Source organism: Cherax quadricarinatus, chromosome 74 (assembly GCF_038502225.1).
Source record: "Cherax quadricarinatus isolate ZL_2023a chromosome 74, ASM3850222v1, whole genome shotgun sequence".
In the NCBI taxonomy this organism is placed as follows: domain Eukaryota; kingdom Metazoa; phylum Arthropoda; class Malacostraca; order Decapoda; family Parastacidae; genus Cherax; species Cherax quadricarinatus.
In genome coordinates, this window is record NC_091365.1 from 15,987,701 (window position 1) to 16,007,319 (window position 19,619).

Consider the following 19,619-nt stretch of genomic DNA (forward strand, 5'->3'; position numbering starts at 1 on the left):
ATGTTACAAAGTCAGGCGGGGGAAGCCATGTAGCAAGTTTTGATCATAATTTTAATTATCCATATTAGCAGACTACCCTAAGGCAAAAGTCATTAACCCTTTGAGGGTCGACAGGCCCTCTCCAAAACTCGTTCTCAGGGTCGGATTATTTTCTCTTATGAAAAGATAGAGAATCTTTTCCCGATCATAACGACACCAAAAGTTTGAAATTTGATAGAAAACTTACGGAATTATGCTCTCGCAAAGTTAGCGGTCTCGGCGATGTTTACGGATCGGCGATTTTGCCCACTTTGAGCCCCATTTTCGGCCAATTTCACTGTACTAGTCATGAATATTTGGCTAGCGGGGGCAAGCCTATGTAGCAAGTTTTGATCATAATTTTAATTATCCATATTAGCAGACTACCCTAAGGCAAAAGTCATTAAACAGGGCCCTACTGTATAGAAGAGGTCTGAGGCATGACTAATGAACAGAGGAAATGTTTTCGTGCCAGGAATGTCTACACTGTTTATTCTGAACCCTTATTTATAAACTGTCAATTTTTGGTTTGAAACTGGCCAAATTACCAATTTCTAATCACTTTATTTGGTAGTTGAAATAGGCAAGTAGGCAATTTTTTGTGCTCAATCGACAGAAGGAATACTAGAGAAATAGCTGTGAGTTTGGTCGACTGGAACAGTGGAATTGACTGAAAATAGGGCTCAAAGTGGGCGAAATCACTGATGCGTAAATATTGCCGAGATCACTAACTTTGCGAGAGCCTAATTCCATAAATTTCATATTTTTTATTTCATTACCTTTGGAAAAAGATTCTCTATCATTCCAAAAGAAAATTTTTCTTTTATTTTTGAAAACTCTTCAACCCCGAGAGCATTCTCAGGATCAGGGGTCTACACCCCGAAAGGGTTTCAAGACACAAGCTTATCCAACAGTGAATGGGAAAAAAGCAGAGAATTCTAAGAGCAGAATTTAGAAGACAGAATGGGGTTAGCACAGATATAATTCAGAGCTGAGGAGGGGTTGCTGAGGTGGAATGTAATGTGAGCAAGTTAGCATACATGAAGGGACTCAAGGAAATCAGTTAGGAGTACTTTAATCCTGGAACTGGGAATATACATAGTGCCGGCACTCAGAGTGAGAGGATGCTGTAGTTCAGATTTTTCAGAGGATAACAGGAATTGTGATATCTGCACACTCTTGGCAAGACAACTATTGAACAAATAATGGTGAATGACAGAGTATTTCCTTTTTTTTTTTTTTTTTTTTTTTTTTGTCACCCTTTCTTGGTGAGACAGCCAGAGTTAGAAAAGAAAAACATTGAAGTATCATTTCCAAACTATAAAGGGTAAAATAAAAAAAAATTATAAAATTCTAAAAAATCAATAGTCACAATGCAAAAATTCATCTTTAACTTTGAAATAAATTTTTAATGCTTAGTGTAAAATTCAACAGAATGATTTAAATAAAACTGCCACCTGAAAAAAACAGTTACCTAGTTCTGCTACATGAAGCCGAGCACCATCTACTGGTGTCCCACTCCTAGACCTTGACCTTGAACGCCTTCTAGAACGAGATCTTGACCTCCTCCGAGATCTGTCATGGGGAAAAAAATTTACGTGAATAAATTTTACTAAATAAGAACCTACATCTATCTCTGATTCCTTACTCTTACTAGGTACTCCCTCTCTTCAGATAATTTCTTAGAAGTTACTGGCAAATGTTTATTACAGTGATAACTGCAACTCCATGATCTCTGTATCATGACCCTTCCTCCTAGTTAATGGTTAGATCTGTCTAAATGTCAGTCAAGTGCTTGCAGTCTGATTAGTAGTTTGTAGGTTTTAAAAGCAGCATTTAATTATCAAAATATATGTATCAATGTAATTTTCAAATGCTGTATTAAGGATGTACTAAAATTTTTATAGGATTGTAGAGAATTTGAAAAAGATATGAGAGAAAAAAAAGGGGGGTATTTTTAACCTTTTCACTGTCCAGACCCCCCAAATGAAACATTTTCAATGAGAGGAAAAAAAAAAAAAACTTCTGAAATGATAATCTTTTTCTGAAGGGAATGACACCAAAAGTACAAAAACTGATGGAAAATTTACGAAAATATGCAGGTGCAAAGTTATCCGTTTTGGTACATATTATTCACCGGCCAATTCCATTGTTCCAGTCAACCAAATTCTTAGCTAATATGCTAGTATGCCTTCCATTCTAATGACTGATGTACAAGAAACTGCCCATTCAACTATTTCTACTATCCTAAAAAGTGTTCAGAATTCAGTAATTTGGCCAATTTCACAAAAAAAAAGGCCACTTAAAAAATAGTCCATATTAAACTATGTAGACATACCCGATACATTTCTTCTGTTCATTAGTCGTGTCCCTAGACTTCTATATTACGTTTGCTTTCCATTTTAAATTCTTATTCACACAAATATATAAGATTTACCATTTCTCAAATAATAAAATATAACCAGGAATGATTGTTCATGATTTACAGCCTAAAAATAACCGAATTAAGCCATCTGATTTATAAACAAAAATGTTGCCGAGATAGTTTCCAATATTTAAACTTCTCTTCATTAAACTGAACCCTTTCACTGTCACACACAACTGCCAGTGAGGCCAGGGTTCCTGACAGAGCTCTACGTCATGAGCTCAGCTCACTCAGGAAAGTTATGAGTGACAAATTTTAGCCTAGACATGAGAAAATGGGTTTGTGGCGAGTGGTATCAAGTAAAAAAAAAAAAAAAAATCCTGCCCCCATGTATTGGAGGATGGAAGAACAAACATATGTACAGTTTAAAATAACAACTAATGTGTTTTTTTGATGCTTTTTATAGTTTTACTGGCAGTTTCTTGGCACCACTTCATAAAATGGAATCCTTCCCTTAAATAGAGGATTTTGATTGATTTCAGGTCTGGTAGTAGTTTGAAACCGAGCTCAAAGTAGTGGAATCATCAGATTTTTGCAGGTACTATTATTATTAACACATCAGCCGATTCCCACCAAGGCAGGGTGGCCCGAAAAAGAAAAACTTTCATCATCATTCACTCCATCACTGTCTTGCTAGAGGGGTGCTTTACACTACAGTTATAAAACTGCAACATTAACACCCCTCCTTCAGAGTTTGAAATAGAAGTCAAGTGTTATGTGGTAGAGGTCTGGGGAAGTGACTAATAAATAGAGGAAATGTTTTAATGCCAAAAATGTCTATACTGTTTATTATGGACTATTTTTTAACTGGAACTTTTTGAATTGTGTGAAACTGGCCAAATTACTGAATTCTAAACACTTATAGGAAAGTAGAAAAAGTTGAATGAGCAGTTTCTTGTGCTCAGTCACTAGAATGGTAGGCAAAGTAGCAAAATAGCTAAGAATTTGGTCGCCGGGAACAATGGAATTGGCCTAAAACAGGATTCAAAGTAGGTGAAATTGTCGGTGCATAGAATGAGCCAAGACTGCTAATTTTGCCCCTGCACCCCCCAGCCATCCACTCCTGCCCCCGCACCCCCCAGCCATCCACTCCAGCCCCCGCACACCCCAGCCATCCACTCCAGCTCCCGCACACCCCAGCCATCCACCCCAGCCCCCGCACACCCCAGCCATCCACTCCAGCCCCCGCACACCCCAGCCATCCACTCCAGCCCCCGCACACCCCAGCTATCCACTCCAGCCCACAAACCCCCAAAAAAGTTGCAAAGGTTAGTGGACGAGTTTGGGAGGGAGTGTAAAGGTAGAAAGTTGAAAATGAACATGGATAAGAGTAAGGTGATGAAGGTATCAAACAATTTAGATAAAGAAAATTTGGATATCACATCGGAGGGAGGGAGTATGGAAGAAGTGAACGTTTTCAGATATTTGGGAGTCGACTTGTCAGCAGATGGGTTTATGAAGGATGCAGTTAACAACAGAATTGATGAAGAAAGGAGAGTGGTGCATTGATGTTGATGTATCAGTGGAGACAAAAAACATTATCCATGGAAGCAAAGAAGAGAATGTATGAGAGTATAGTGGTACCAACACTCTTATATGGGTATGAAGCATGGGTTATAAATGCTGCAGTGAGGAGGAGGCTGGAGACAGCAGAGATGTCATGTCAAAGGGCAATGTGGGACGTAAATATTATGCAGAGAATTCGTAGAGTGCAAATTAGGTGGTGTGGAGTTCAAATATTAGTCAGAGGGCTGAAGAAAGTTTGTTGAGGTGGTTTGGTCATTTAGAGAGAATGAAACAAAGTAGAATGACTTGGAGAGAGTATATATCTGTAGGAGAAGGAATGCAGGGTTGGGATCGTCCTCGAAGGGGACAGACAGTAGGGGTAAAGGAGGTTTTGTGGACAAGGGACTTGGACTTCCAGCAAGCATGCATGAGCATGTTAGATAGGAGTGAATGGAGATGAATGGTTTTAGGACCTGACGAGCTGTTGGTGTGAGAGCAGGGTAATATTTTGTGAAGGGATTCAGGGAAATCAGTTAGTCAGACTTGAGTCCTGGAAATGGGAAGTACAATGCCTGCACTTTGAAGGAGGGGTTTGAGATACTGGCAGTTTGGAGTGACATCTAAACTGTTGTATCTGAGCACCTTGACAAAGACAGTGATCATGTATGAGTGATGGTGAAAGTGCTGAATGATGATGAAAGCTTTTTTTTTTTTTCTTTCTTTTTGGGCCACCCTGCCTCAGTGGGAAACAGCAGTGTTAGAAAAAAAAAAAAAAGTTACTGGGGGGGGGGGGGGGGGTAAGGGGCTGATGACCACCAGTGGAGGACATTTTAAAATCCTGTGTAGACATTTTCTTGTGGGCATCAAAAAAGTTGGAAGAGTTGCTGCATCATCTGAACTAACAATTTTAATTAATTTCTTTTTTCATTATTTTACACATTTTTTGCTGCATACTTGAAAGTACTGGAGCCTTAATTCATCTTCCTAAAATAAAAAATTAACTTTTACCATTCTTGATACTGTTATCTTTATAGAACTGTGAGCTAGCTCCTACTGCACTGAGGATCTGGAAAGAAGTCACCCATGAGCCATACACAAATCCCTAGTGGTAATAATTGTACTCTTACCCATACACGTCTTTAATTGCATCGCAGATAGTATACAAAAGTTATGCCCTGTGCACAAAATTTTCGAACAAACATGTAATACAATAGCTTGATTTCATGAATTTTAACCCAACCACATGCAAAACTACACTTTGCACAAGAATATTTTATTTAGAAATAATTTAATTTTCTCATTCACCTGGAGCCTCGAGACCGAGATCTTGATCTTGACCTCCTCCTGCTTCTCGAGTGTGAGCGTCTAGTCCTTGAACGGGAACGGCGCTTACTTCGAGAGCGAGAACGTGACCTCCTTGATCGAGACTTTTTCTTGGATGTATTCGAGCTTGATTTTTGGTCCTTGCTGGAATCTTGGTCTCTTGGCTTGCTCTTACTGCGACTACGTGACATACGTTTCTCATCAGTCTCCCCGCTCCATTCAACCAATTCCTTGTTTTCTGGACTCCTTGATCGACTGTATTCCCGCCGATTGTCAGGTTTCTCATTATCAGAGTCTCCCCTCATGCCATTTTCCTTCCTGTCAGGGGATTGCTCTTCATCAGAGCCACGAAGCCTGCTGTCTCTCATCCCATTATCAGAATGACGACTCCCTTCGGCTGAACGAGAACGAGATCGGGATCTTGACATACGATCATACCTCCCTCCATCACTGTCATCTCTATCATCTGCTTCACGCCTGACACCATTTTCTTCTTCAGAGTCGGAAGACATTTCTGAAATAAAAGATGCAGTAAATAACATACAATACAATACAAGGGTGAAGACACGTGTGAGCATTAGTTTTGAAAACGTAAATTTGTTGCGAGGGGTTCCTCGATTCTGCCTGTGCCAGTACGTGTTACTTGTTCTGCCACTCCACCTAGACAGTGTGTCAGACACTGGGGGACAGTGTCTTATACTGTGTATTTGAAGTATGGTCACGTGACCCCTACCTATGTTTAATAGCCGAGGTGTACACGAGTTAAAGTACATAACTGGTGTATTTACACTCCTGACAAATTTGTAAACAGTGGATATTTCACTGACCATTAAATAGTACTACTTCATAATATGTAACATGCATATGTAACACCATATCCTTCCAAACTCCAACTCTCCAGTTTACTTCTAATTCTTGCAAAGTCATCTACAAATAGCAGCTGTGATACCTCCTACTTTCTATCAAAATTATTTTTAACCCTTTCAGGGTCCAAGGCCAAAATCTGAAGTGGTGCCCTAGTGTCAAAGAATTTTCAAACAAAAAAAATTTATTTTTTCCTATGAAATGGCAGAGAATCTTTTTGTGAAGGTAATAAAACAAAAAGTACGAAATTTGATGGAAAACTGACGAAATTACGCTCTCGCGAATTTTGATGAGTCAGCGATATTTGCGAATCGACGATTTTACCAACTTTGACTCCCATTTTAGGCCAATTACATTATTCCAGTCAAACAAATTCTTAGCCATTTCACTAGTATTACTTCTATTCTATCGATTGAGCACAAGAAATCGCCAAGTCAACTATTTCAACTACAAAATCAAGTGATCGGCAATTGGTAATTTGGCCAATTTAACACAAAGTTCAAAATATTCCAATTTCAAAATAGGGTCCAGAATAAACAATGTAGGTACTCCTGGCACTAAACTAACATTTCCTCTGTTCATTAGTTACATTTTGAGGCTTTACAAATAAATTCCATTTTGATTTTTTATTCACATAATGAATTTTTATTCACACCAAAAAGTAGAAGATTTACTGTTATGCAACATTGTAATAATTGTATAAATATCACCACCTCATTTGTGAATGTATATTAGACCCACCAGCTAGCGTGTATTAGACGTGTGAGACAGTTTGTTTACTCTTGAACATCGGCAAAAATTCAACATTTCCGCTACTTTGAGCTCAGTTTCAAGCCATTTCCAGTGCTAAAACCAATCAAAATCATCTCTATTTCTGTAATACGTCTTCCATTCTATCAAATGAAACCAACAAATCGCAAATACAACTATAAAAAACATACGAAAAAACACTGCAAAGTTGCTGTTTTGATAGAGAATCACAGTCTCAGTTTTTTTTTTCTCATTATACACAGTGTGCTGCAGGATTTGTTTTATGTGGTGCACACATACCACATAGATGTATTCTCTCATATCTAGGCCCAAATTTACCACTCACAGTTTATGAGAGTGAGCTGAGCTCATGGCGTAGATATACAGTTTGGACCCTGAACGTAAAGCTGTAGATCACGGGACGGACCCCGAAAGGGTTAATACTACACTATTCCTTACTACTAATTTTTTGCCTTTTTTAACCCTTAAACTGTCCAAAAGTAGATCTATGTTCATGCGTGTAGCACTCTGAACGCAGATCTACGTTCGATTTTACATTCTTACTAAAAAAAAATTAATTTTCCCCACAAGAAATAATGGAAATCCAATTATAATCCATTTCAGACACCCAGAAGTATTAACAAAAAATATTTTTTTTTAATGATTAAATACTGATATACATACAGAAAACAATGACAAATAAATATAAAGCACTAATAAAATGGAAAAATGAACATTTAGCATCACACTTACCTTTAATTAAAGACTCTTAACTTCGGATAACAAAACTTAACCTGGAATTTATCTCCTGGTCTTGGTTATGTTTAGTAAAAAAAAAAAAAAAAATTCCCAAAATATTACTGTAATGCTGCACAACCCACTTAACCCTTTCAGGGTTTCCGACTTACTAGTATGGCTTACACACCAGGGTTTTTGACGTGCTAGCACGCCTAAATTCTAGTGCCTTCAGATCTAGCGAGAGAAAGCTGGTAGGCCCACATATGAAAGAGTGAGTCTATGTGGTCAATGTGCACACTATAAAATAAATCCTGCGGCACACAGTGCGTAATGAGAAAAAATAACTCCGGCCATATTTTTTATTTAAAACAGCGACTTTGCAGTGTATTTTTGTATGGTATTTATGGTTGTATTTTAGTTTTCCTGGTCTCATTTTATAGAATGGAAGACATATTACAGAAATTGAGAAGATTTTGATTGGTTTCATAATGAAAAGTACCTTGAAATTAAGCTCAACCTAGCAGAAATGTTCGATTTTTACCAAAGTTCAAAAGTAAACAAATCGTGCCATGCGTCCAATACACATCAACTAGAGCTTAATATTCTTTCACAAGTGCACTGATATTATTTATACCATTTCTACACCATTTCTACACTAACGCAGTAGTCTGCATAACAGAAAATCTTCTATTTTTTGTGAGAATAAAAATTCAGTGGAAAGCAAAATAAATGCAAGGGGGGCCTGGGGATGTGACTAATGAACAGAGAAAATTTTATTTTAGTGCCAGGAATGCCTGTCTTGCTTATTCTGGACCCTATCTGGAAATTGGCATCTTCTGAAATTTGTGTGAAATTGGCAAAATTGCCAAATTCTGACCACTTTATTGGATAGTTAAAATCAGTAAATGGGTGGTTTCTTGTACTCATTCGATAGAAAAAAATGGAGTTCTAGTGAAATAGATATGATTTCTGTCGACTAGTACATTGGAAATGGCTGAAAATAGGGCTCAAAGTGAGCGAAATCGCCGATGCGTAAACATTGTCGAGACCGCTAAATTTGCGAGAGCATAATTCGTTAAGTTTTCCATCAAATTTCATACTTTTGGTGTCATTATGATCGGGAGAAGATTCTCTATCATTTCGTAAGACAAAATGATAATTTTTTTTTTTTCCGAAAAATTCTCGACCCTGAGAACAAGTTTAGGAGAGGGCCTCTTGACCCTGAAAGGGTTAATATTTGAAAATTTACATAATATACTAGTACTGATAAGTTCAAAAAAAATTTCTGCCTGATATAGCCTAAACAATTTGCACAATTAACTAATTTCCCTGTGGTATGAATAGCATTTTTGGAACACTGCCATTCCCACGAGCCCTTCCTCAGGCGGGGAAGATGGCAGACCAGAGGCCTAGCTTCTCTCAACGAGCCTCATGAGGGCAGGGAATGGGGCTAGGCCTGGGGACAGTTGGTCCCACAAGATGAGGAGGTACTTGTACCTCCTCCCATGGCAGACATAGGTCTCAGACACTCCCAAGACAGGGAGCCAAGGCCGGGTCACCATCTAGAAATGACCCGAGCAGTTTTGACACACAAACCAAATAATTGACTAAGGCCTCTCTAGGCAGTGCCTACCCAAATACAGTGGAACCTTGACTTACGCGTTTAATCCGTTCCAGGAGCTAGCTTGTAACTCAATTTACTCATATATCAAATTAATTTTCCTCATTTAAATTAACTGAAAAGCCATTAATTCGTTCCTGCACTCTGGAAAGACGAGGAAAACAGTGGACCCTTGGGTAACAATGCCATCGGATAGCGATAAAATCGGATACCGATGCGTTTTTGCGTAAAAATATTGGCGCGGCAAACAATGAAAAACTCGGTTAAGGACATTCTTCCTGAACGTGTCCACGGAGCCTGAGCCCATATACAGTACTAGGTAGTGTGCCATTGTTTACAAGCCAGGGAGGAGGATTCCACGCATACATGTGATATATTTTGTATTATTCCATTGTTTTTAGTGCTTGTAACTCCTAAATAAGCCACCATGGGCCCAAAGAAAGTTTCTAGTGCCAGCTCTGTGATAAAGAAAGAAACAATAAAATTCAAGAAAAAACTCGTAGCAAAGTGCATCGAACCACCGGTTATCGGCCAGTTTGGTTATCCGCCAACTCGATTATCGGTGGGTTTTTCGGCACCCGCTTATCGGCCGTTAGCTCGGTTATCGGCCGTTTTGGACACGTCCATCCGCTGGCTGGAGAAGCTTGCGCTTCAGTTTGGCTTTGTCTCTCGGTGGCTGAGGAAGCTTCTGCTAATACAGTGGACCCCCGCATACCGTTGGCATCACATAACGTTAAATCCGCATAGCGATACATTTTATCACTAAAATTTTGCCTCGCATAGCACTAAAAAACTCGCTCAACGCTATTCGTCCGAGACGCATCTATGCGAGGCCTGAGCCAGCCTCACATGTTCCGCCAGTGGCATTGTTTACAAGCCAGCCTCCGCGGTAACATCCAAGCATACAATCGGAACATTTCGTATTACAGCGTTTTTGGTGATTTTATCTGAAAAATAAGTGACCATGGGCCCCAAGAAAGCTTCTAGTGCCAACCCTGTGGTAAAAAGGGTGAGAAATATTATAGAAACACTGTAATACCATGGTCAACTGCTGTACCACCGTCAGCTGCTGCTGCTGTACCACCATCAGCTGCTGCTGCTGTACCACCGTCAGCTGCTGCTGCTGTACCACCGTCAGCTGCTGCTGCTGTACCACCGTCAGCTGCTGCTGCTGTACCACCGTCAGCTGCTGCTGCTGTACCACCGTCAGCTGCTGCTGCTGCTGTACCACCGTCAGCTGCTGCTGCTGCTGTACCACCGTCAGCTGCTGCTGCTGCTGCTGTACCACCGTCAGCTGCTGCTGCTGTACCACCGTCAGCTGCTGCTGCTGTACCACTGTCAGCTGCTGCTGCTGTACCACTGTCAGCTGCTGCTGCTGCTGCTGCTGTACCACCATCAGCTGCTGCTGCTGCTGTACCACCGTCAGCTGCTGCTGCTGCTGCTGCACCACCGTCAGCTGCTGCTGCTGCACTATCATGTGGGGTTCGAACACGTGGATAGGGTAAAGTAATACTCACGTAGGCTGGTAGTACGTATATTGTAACTGAAGTATGTGGAAGGGCGCCACAGCCGAACCTGCCTCTCTCTGCCCCTTGACCAGACTGACTGAGGAGTGCCCATGGGCGAGGGGGCGCTTGAAATCCTGCTAGGTCAGCAACAATATGAATACAGCCAGTGATTCATGCAGAGACGGTTGGTAGTGAGTCATCTACTGGTACACTGGTTACCGGTAACTGGTTACTACTACTGAGAGCTCGGCGACGCTAACGTATGTCGTCCCGACATACAACTAATACAAACTAGAGATGGCAGGTATACGGCTTGGGCTGATTCTATACAATGTCAAAGTACACAACAATTAAACATTATAACATACATAAGTAGAACATTGGAATGGAAGCTTACGTAACAAACTGTAATGCAATACGAGGTATAATATAGCACAACTCATCGAATGAAACTCAACGTTGGGATTACACAGTGGAAGTGATAAAAAAAATTTGATCGATCGATCTGTAGTCATGTGATCTACGGATTCTGAGGAAGGAATATATACAAAGAAAGAGTGTTTAACAGAAAGGCAGATTCGGTGCACTCAAATCTAGACTGTTAACTCTCAGAATTCGGAGAGAACGTGAACACAAAAAAAAAATTCTTGAATACTGATAAGTTGATACTGTAATTATTCATCTATACAGGTTGTTTACATTTAACGCCAACTCTGCTAGGGTAAGATTGACATATGCAGAATGGTTATCATCTCTGGGAGGATCGAATTCCTCTGCAATGGCTAACACATGCCTTGACTGAGGACAGTCTGAACGAGTATCTACAAAAGATACAGCTACAATCACTAGTGACTATGGAATTACTAATTCTTGGCTCATTAAAGTCACTAATGGGTGCTGGTGGCTTCACAGTAAGAATAAGATCTTCCTGGAGCAGGAATCGAATCACACCAGAACACAAGGGATCGGTTCTTTCTTACTGGAGGAATGAACAAACTCGGTGGAGTGGATGACTCCTCCCGGTTGAAAAAAATTAACGCTATAACACGCAATATGAACAAGGGAGAACGAATCTACTATCTCAAACTGCAAGCGCAGGAGAAAAGAAATGAACATGGTGAACAATGCTGATATTCAATCTGAGTCGCACACAGTGACACGAGGTATCAGCTATAAACTTCACTTACAAACGTTAACAACGTGGAAGTTACTCGAGAAATAACTTCTTACAATGCACTGATTACTGTCAACTAGGATGGGATCACAATCTGAAACACAAGGACAACTAAACACTCAAGTGAGCACACTAGCCACAGAAACGTCTTTCTGCAACGGCTTGTGGCATCAGCAAGAGATGGCATAACTCGTTGCAAGTAAAGTTCTTCTCAAAGCGTCCCCTGGGAAGGAACGAATACTTGAACAAGTCGCCATCGCAAGGATAGTAGCACTATCCTGCGTGCATGATATTGTGGCTGGAGTCCAGACAGGAGTGACAGTATTACTAGTGCCTGACCACTCGGCTACGTTAATAAGTAATTCACGGATCTACAGGAACTTAATCTGAACTTCACATTTCGTAGCACTTTAACAAATCTCAGATACAAGCTGTGAGAACAAACACATTGCTCAAGGGCTAGGTATTGTCTTTCAGTCAGTAAGGGAATCTTGGTACTGTGGACTGATTCATATTGACTTTGACTGGCATGATACACTAAGTGAACATTCAAAAGTGACTGGGACATGATCTCAGGGAACTTACTCAAGGACATAAGGCAAAAAAAAAAAAAAAAATACGAGCACATAACTTAAGTGGAAGAAAATGTTTAACAATTCTGCATAAGTAATAAAAAAATGTCTAAGATACACTGAGTCTACACTGAAAACACAAGGTTTAGAGTACACAAGAAATTCACTATAAATGTCTCACACACGCAAATGTCTTTAAATGCAAGAAAAATGTCTCTAAACAGAAAATTATCACTGAAGTCTGTAGTAGTCGACGGTGATGACTGGTGACGAGGAAGGTTGTCCTGCGCGGTGATGACGCCGACACTCACACTGTCGTCGTGAAGAAATGCGTTCTCGGTGAACTCGCATAACTGGCTTTATCGTTGGCGCTCAGCTACATCTCTTGACCAATTATGTGAGCCAAAACAGTATTAGGACCCGGTACAAGGGTGCAAACAACCACAGGTAGATGAGGTGGATGGCTGGCGGTGGTGGTGAGTAGAATGGTGTTGGTGTGAGTAGAATGGTGGTGGGTGTGACTCTCGCTGGCGCTCTGGCGCGCACTCCACTCACTACCCACGAAGGTGGCTTGATAAGCCACTCTATGCCACAGGAATGGTGAAATTCACGCTTAGCATCCAAGCACAAAGCGATATGAGACAATACTTCAGAGGAACTCTGTAACTTACTGCGTGGCTTACTTCTCTCTCTCTGGGTTAGAAGCTGGGTTGGCTGACTGGCTTAACCCACGAGAATGGCTGACTGGAAGACGTGTAACGATGCACACAGCACGGAGGAGCAGGTGGATGACAGGAGACAGGCTGGATGATAGGCTGACTGCCGTTCACTTCCACAGTCTGGCTTACTGACTGGCTTAATTGCAAAATCCGGGTCAACCCCTTGGAGATTGAAGCAATTAGCAGACGAACTAAGCCAGGAAGCTTGAAACGGCTGCAACAGGCTTGCAGGCTGGAGGTGGAGGTTGTGAGGGGAGCGAGTAGCTGGTGGGTGACACGGTTCACCTTTGACCCTGCAGGCTACTCACAAACAGTCTTCTAACGTCTTGAATTACCCGTAAAAACTTAAATCCACGATCCCACCGTTGCCACCATTTATCATGTGGGGTTCGAACACATGGATAGGGTAAAGTAATACTCACGTAGGCTGGTAGTACGTATATTGTAACTGAAGTATGTGGAAGGGCGCCACAGCCGAACCTGCCTCTCTTGCTCACTCTCGTATAACTGACCGCCCACAGTACCCATATGTGAGGGGGTCTTTGAATACTGCTGTGGTCAGCACAATATGAATACAGCCAGTGATTCACGCAGAGACGGTTGGTAGCGAGTCATCTACTGGTACACTGGTTACTGGTAACTGGTTACTACTACTGAGAGCACCACCATCAGCTGCTGCTGCTGTAGTACCGTCTGCTGCTGCTGTAGTACCGTCTGCTGCTGCTGTAGCACCGTCTGCTGCTGCTGTAGCATCGTCTGCTGCTGCTGTAGCACTGTCAGCTGCTCCTGCTGCTGCTGTAGCACTGTCAGCTGCTGCTGCTGTAGCACCGTTGTTGTTGTGGCTTATTGAGAATACCAAGAAACAACTAACCCCAGAGGGTTAGCCACCCAGGATAGCCCAAAAAAAGTCAGTGTCATCGAAGACTGTCTAACTTATTTCCATTGGGGTCCTTAATCTTGTCTCCCAGGATGCAACCCACACAAGTCGACTAACACCCAGGTGAACAGGGAAAAATGCCTCGAACTAGTGCTCATATTGGTGAATTTAAAGCCAGCAAAAGGTTGGTTTGAGACATTTAAGAATTGTAGTGGCATACACAGTGTGATAGGGCCTGTTCTGGAAGAAAATGCCAAACAGGACCTACAGTACTCAGGAGGAAAAGGCACTCCCAGGACACCGTGTCTCATCAGTCATTGCTGCATCTTCAATAAAGGTAAGTGTCATTTATTCTTCATTTAGTATAGTAGTACATGCACAATATATATTTTGCATGTACTACTCCACTATTGTGCATGTATCCTTCTTTGTGTGTAGGAAAATGTATACTTCATGTGGTAAATTTTTTTTTTTCATACTTTTGGGTGCCTTGGGATTAATTTGATTTCCATTATTTCTTATGGGGAAAATTCATTCGCATAACGATAACTTCGCATAACAATGAGCTCTCAGGAACGGATTAATATCGTTATGCGGGGGTCCACTGTACATCCAAACATTTCGCTTGTTTACCATTGTTTTTAGTGGTTTTTCTTGTAGTGTAACTCTGAAATAAGTAAAGATGGCTCCAAAGAAAGTTCCTAGTAAAGTTCCTGTGGTAAAGAAAGTGAGAAACACCATGGAATTTAAGCATCAAGTGATAGGAAAGTTTGAAGAGTGGTATGAAGGTGATAGAACTTGCCAAGACATACAGCAAGAATAAATTAACAATTACATCCATCCTGGCAAAGAAAGAACAAATCAAGGATGCTAATGTTGCAAAAGGAGTAACTTGAACTAAACAAAGGCCACCAATAATGGAAGAGATCGAAAAGTTATTATTGTGGATTAAGGAAAAAGAATTAGTGGGAGACAGTGTTGTGGAGTCAATCATTTGTGAGAAGGCAAAGCAGTTGCATGAGGATCTTGCAAAGAAAATGCCTGAAACAAATGTTCCAGTTTGTGAATTTAGGGCCAGAAAAGGATGGTTTGATAGATTTAAGAAGTGTAGTGGCATATACATTGTTGTAAGGCATGGTGAGGCTGCAAGTTCTGACAAATGTGAAGCTGAAAAATATGTAAAGTGAAAGGACACAAGTGCAACTAATGTGATATTTTTATTGTGGCAACGTTTCACTCTCCAGGAGCTTTGTCAAGCCATAATGGCTTGACAAAGCTCCTGGAGAGCAAAACGTTGCCACAATAAACATGTCACATTAGTTGCACTTGTGTCCTTTTACTTTACATAGTCGGTAATTCTAACAGCTTTATTACAAGCTGAAAAGTACATTCATGAATTCCAGGACTATGTAAAGGCTTAAGGATTCGAACCCCAACAAGTGTTCAATTGTGACAAAACAGGCCTGTTTTGGAAGAAAATGCCAAACAGGACCTACATTACCCAGGAGGAAAAGGCATTGCCAGGACACAAGCCTATGAAAGACAGGCTTACTCTTTTGTTGTGTGGTAATGCTAGTGGGGATTTCAAAGTGAAGCCTTTACTCGTGTATCACTCAGAAAATCCCAGTGTGTTCAAGAAAAACAATGTCATGAATAGATTGTGTGTGATGTGGAAAGCTAATCATAAGGCATGGGCCACAAGGCAAATTTTCAAAGAGTGGGTTAATGATGTGTTTGGCCCAAGTGTGAAAAAATACCTCCTGGAAAAGAAACTGCCACTCAAGTACCTCCTGGTACTGGACAATGCTCCTGCACATCCTGTAGTCCAGTGTTTAGGGACTTCAGTTTCATCACAGTGAAGTTCTTGCCTCCTAACACCACTCCTCTCCTCCAGCCCATGGACCAGCAGGTCATTTCTAACTTCAAAAAACTCTACACAAAAGCAGTGTTTCAAAAGTGCTTTGAAGTGACCTCGGACACTCAGTTGACCCTAAGACAGTTCTGGAGTAATCGCTTCACTATCCTCCATTTCATAAGCCTTGTAGGTAAGGCTTGTGATGGAGTGACTTCAAGGACTTTGAACTCTGCTTGGAGAAAACTGTGGCCAAATTGTGTCCAAGAGAGGGATTTTGAAGGGTTTGGGGCAGACCCTAACCCTGCTGACCCTGTGGACTCTATTGTGGCACTGGAGAAGTCCCTGGGGTTGGAGGTGAGTGGCAAGGATGTAGAAAGAGTTGGTGGAGGACCACAGGGAAGAGCTAACCACTGAAGAGCTGCAAGAGCTTCATCTCGAACAGCAACAGATTGCAGCTGAGGAACTTGCTTCAGAGGAGGAGGAAGAGGGAGTGAAGGAGGTGCCTTCTTCAGAGATTAAAGAGGTGAGTGCAATGTGGACTAGGGTGCAAGCTTTTGTAGGGAAACACCATGACCAAGCAGAAACAAGCCATATCTGCAACATGTTTAGTGACAAAACCCTGTCCCGCTTCAGGGAAATCTTAGAGAGATGCCAGAAACAGAGCACTCTGGGCAGTTATTTTGTGAGACAGGGGTCCAGCGACTCTCAAGCTCATCCTAGTGGCAATAAAAGATATAATAGTTATTATAATAATTATTATTACAATACTGATAGAGCTTCAGTTCCCTAAATTAATAATAATACATTATCACAACAACGATAGCTTCAGAACGAAGTCAACTCAGTGCACTGTTTACCAAGCTGTGGGAGCAGTTCTCTCCTGCTTTGCTTACCTTTTTGACAGTCATTTGGCCAAATTTTGCTTTTCTAACCATGGGTCCTAAGAAAGTAAGTGTAAAGGACAGTGCTGATAAGAAAAAGAGGACTTCCATGGAATTAAAGCATGAAATCATAGATAAACAAGAGAGGTGTCCAGGTTTTGGGTCGAGGGGGAAGTGGGGGGGAGCCGACTCTTAACTCAAATGTTGGCTCGTAACTCGGCAAAAAATCGACCAATCGATAGCTCGTATCTCAAAAAACTCGTATGTTGGGACACTTATAAGTCAATGTTCCACTGTAATTGTGAAGCTTCCTTGTATCCTATTTAAAATTTGTCAGCAAATTTTTTAGATCAACAAAATTACTTTAACTAGTGCTGGTGTGCAGATACACATTAAAATCACTAAGACTGTCTTATTAGTCTTGAAGATGCCATATTAATACGTAATGACAATAATATACAATAATCACCGAGTTCATTAAGTGCGATATATTACGTTAATACAAACATTTTTCATTAATCCACCTATGATGATTTTTCAAAATTACATAATAAATACACCATGTAACATATAAATATGATAAATACACCCCACAGTAGAATAACTTAACAAATATGAGATTTTTTCCAGTCATCTTGTCGGAGTGTCATAAAGAATAACATTTTCTATAGTTCAACACCAAAGAAAATGCCTACACAGTAGTATTGCTGGGGGGTAACTGTAGAAAATTATTCCTTCCATATGCCTTCACTCAAGAGCATCATTCCTTCTAAAAATAGTGTGTTACATGAGAATTGGAGTGTTGCTCTTTATTTATTCTACTGTACCAACATGGAGAACTTGTACACAAAGTACAGTGGACCCTCGACCAACGATATTAATCCGTTCCTGAGAGCCCATCGTTAGTCGAAATTATCGTTAGTCGAGATAATTTTCCCCATAAGAAATAATGGAAATCAAATTAATCCGTTCCTGACACCCCAAAGTATTGAAAACAAAAAAAAATTTTACCACATGAAATATTAATTTTAATACACACAAACTGAAGAAGACATGTACAATTACATGACACTTACCTTTATTGAAGATCTGGTGATGATTGATGGGATGGGAGGAGGGGAGTGTGTGGATGGTGTTAGTGTTTAGAAGGGGAATCCCCTTCCAATTAGGACTTGAGGTGTCAAGTCCTTGAGGACATTGTTTTTCCTGAACACTCTGGGAGTTTCAGAGTGATACACCAATAAAGACTTCACTTTGCAATCACCACTAACATTAGCACACATCAACAGAGTAAGTCTGTCTTTCATAGGCTTATGTCCTGGGAGTGCCTTTTCCTCCTGAGTAATGTAGGTCCTGCTTGGCATTTTCTTCCAAAACAGGCCTGTTTCGTCACAATTAACCCTTTGAGGGTCGATAGGCCCTCTCCAAGACTAGTTCTCAGGGTTGGCCAAATTTAGAAAAAAAAAAATTTCTTATGAAAAGATAGAGAATCTTTTCCTGATCATAATGACACCAAAAGTATGAAATTTGATGGAAAACTTACGGAATTATGCTCTCGTGAAGTTAGCGGTCTCAGCGATGTTTACTCATCGGCGATTTTGCCCACTTTGAGCCCCATTTTCAGCCAATTCCACTGTACTAGTCGACAAAAAACATGAATATTTCGCTAGAATTCCATTTTTTCTATCGAATGAGTGCAAGAAACCACCCATTTACCAATTTCAACTATCCAATACAGTGGTCAGAATTTAGCAATTTTGCCAATTTCACACAAATTTCAAAAAATGCCAATTTCCGAATAGGGTCCAGAATAAACAAGAAAGACATTCCTGGCACTAAAATGACATTTTCTCTGTTCATTAGTCATGTCTCAAGGCCCCTCTTACATTCTTTTGCTTTCCACTTTGAATTTTTATTCTCACAAAAAATAGAAGATTTACTGTTATGCAGACTACTGCATTCATGTAAGAAATGGTATAAATAATATTGGCGCACTTGCAAAAGAATATTAGACTCACCAGTTGATGTGCATTGAACGCTTGGCATGATTTGTTTACTTTTGAACTTGGGTAAAAATCGAACATTTCTGCTACTTTGAGCTCAATTTCAAGGTACTTTTCATTGTAAAACCAGTCAAAATCATCTCAATTTCTGTAATATGTCTTCCATTCTATAAAATGAGACCAGGAAAACTAGAATACAATAATAAATATCATACGAAAATACAGTGCAAAGTTGCTGTTTTATTCCAAAAAAACTGTCGAAGTTTTTTTTTTCTCATTATTCACTGTGCTGCAGGATTTTTTTTATACTGTGCACACTAACCACAGACCCATTCTTTCATATATAGGCCTAGCAGCTTTCTCCCACTAATTTGAGGGCGCTAGAATTTAGGCATACTAGTACATCAAAAACCCTGGGTCGTAAGCCATGCTAGTACGGCCGAAACCCTCAAAGGGTTAACCCTTTCAGGGTCCAAAGGCCAAATTTTAAAGTGAGCACCAGAGTCCAAGAATTTTCAAAAAATAACTTTTTTCTTATGAAACGGTAGAGAATTTTTTCCTGAAGGTAATAAAACAAAAAGTACGAAATTTGATGGAAAACTGACAAAATTATGCTCTCGAGAATTTTGACATGTCAGCGATATTTACGCATCGGCGATTTTGCTGACTTTGACTCCCATTTTAGGCCAATTATATTACTCCAGTCGACCAAATTCTTAGCTGTTTCACTAGTATTACTTCTATTCTATCGATTGAGCACAAGAAATTGCCAAGTCAACTGTTTC

The 19,619-nt window shown here is 40.4% G+C and overlaps 1 protein-coding gene across 14 annotated transcripts in view; it reads right to left on the bottom strand.

Moving 5' to 3' along the window:
* The window catches only part of LOC128700122 (transformer-2 protein homolog beta), a 119,010-nt gene that overhangs the window by 77,366 nt on the left and 22,025 nt on the right, over window positions 1–19,619 (bottom strand). For all 14 annotated transcript variants that reach the window (XR_008408717.2, XR_011394087.1, XR_011394084.1 and 11 more), the window contains exons 2-3: window positions 5,255–5,786; window positions 1,493–1,593 (exon numbers count right to left, since the gene is read on the bottom strand). Coding sequence is in view for 3 of the 14 variants with exons in the window: in XM_053793072.2 (XP_053649047.1) it covers window positions 1,493–1,593; window positions 5,255–5,784 (631 nt within the window). In the remaining 11 variants the exon portion in view is untranslated. The remainder of the gene's footprint in view (window positions 1–1,492; window positions 1,594–5,254; window positions 5,787–19,619) is intronic.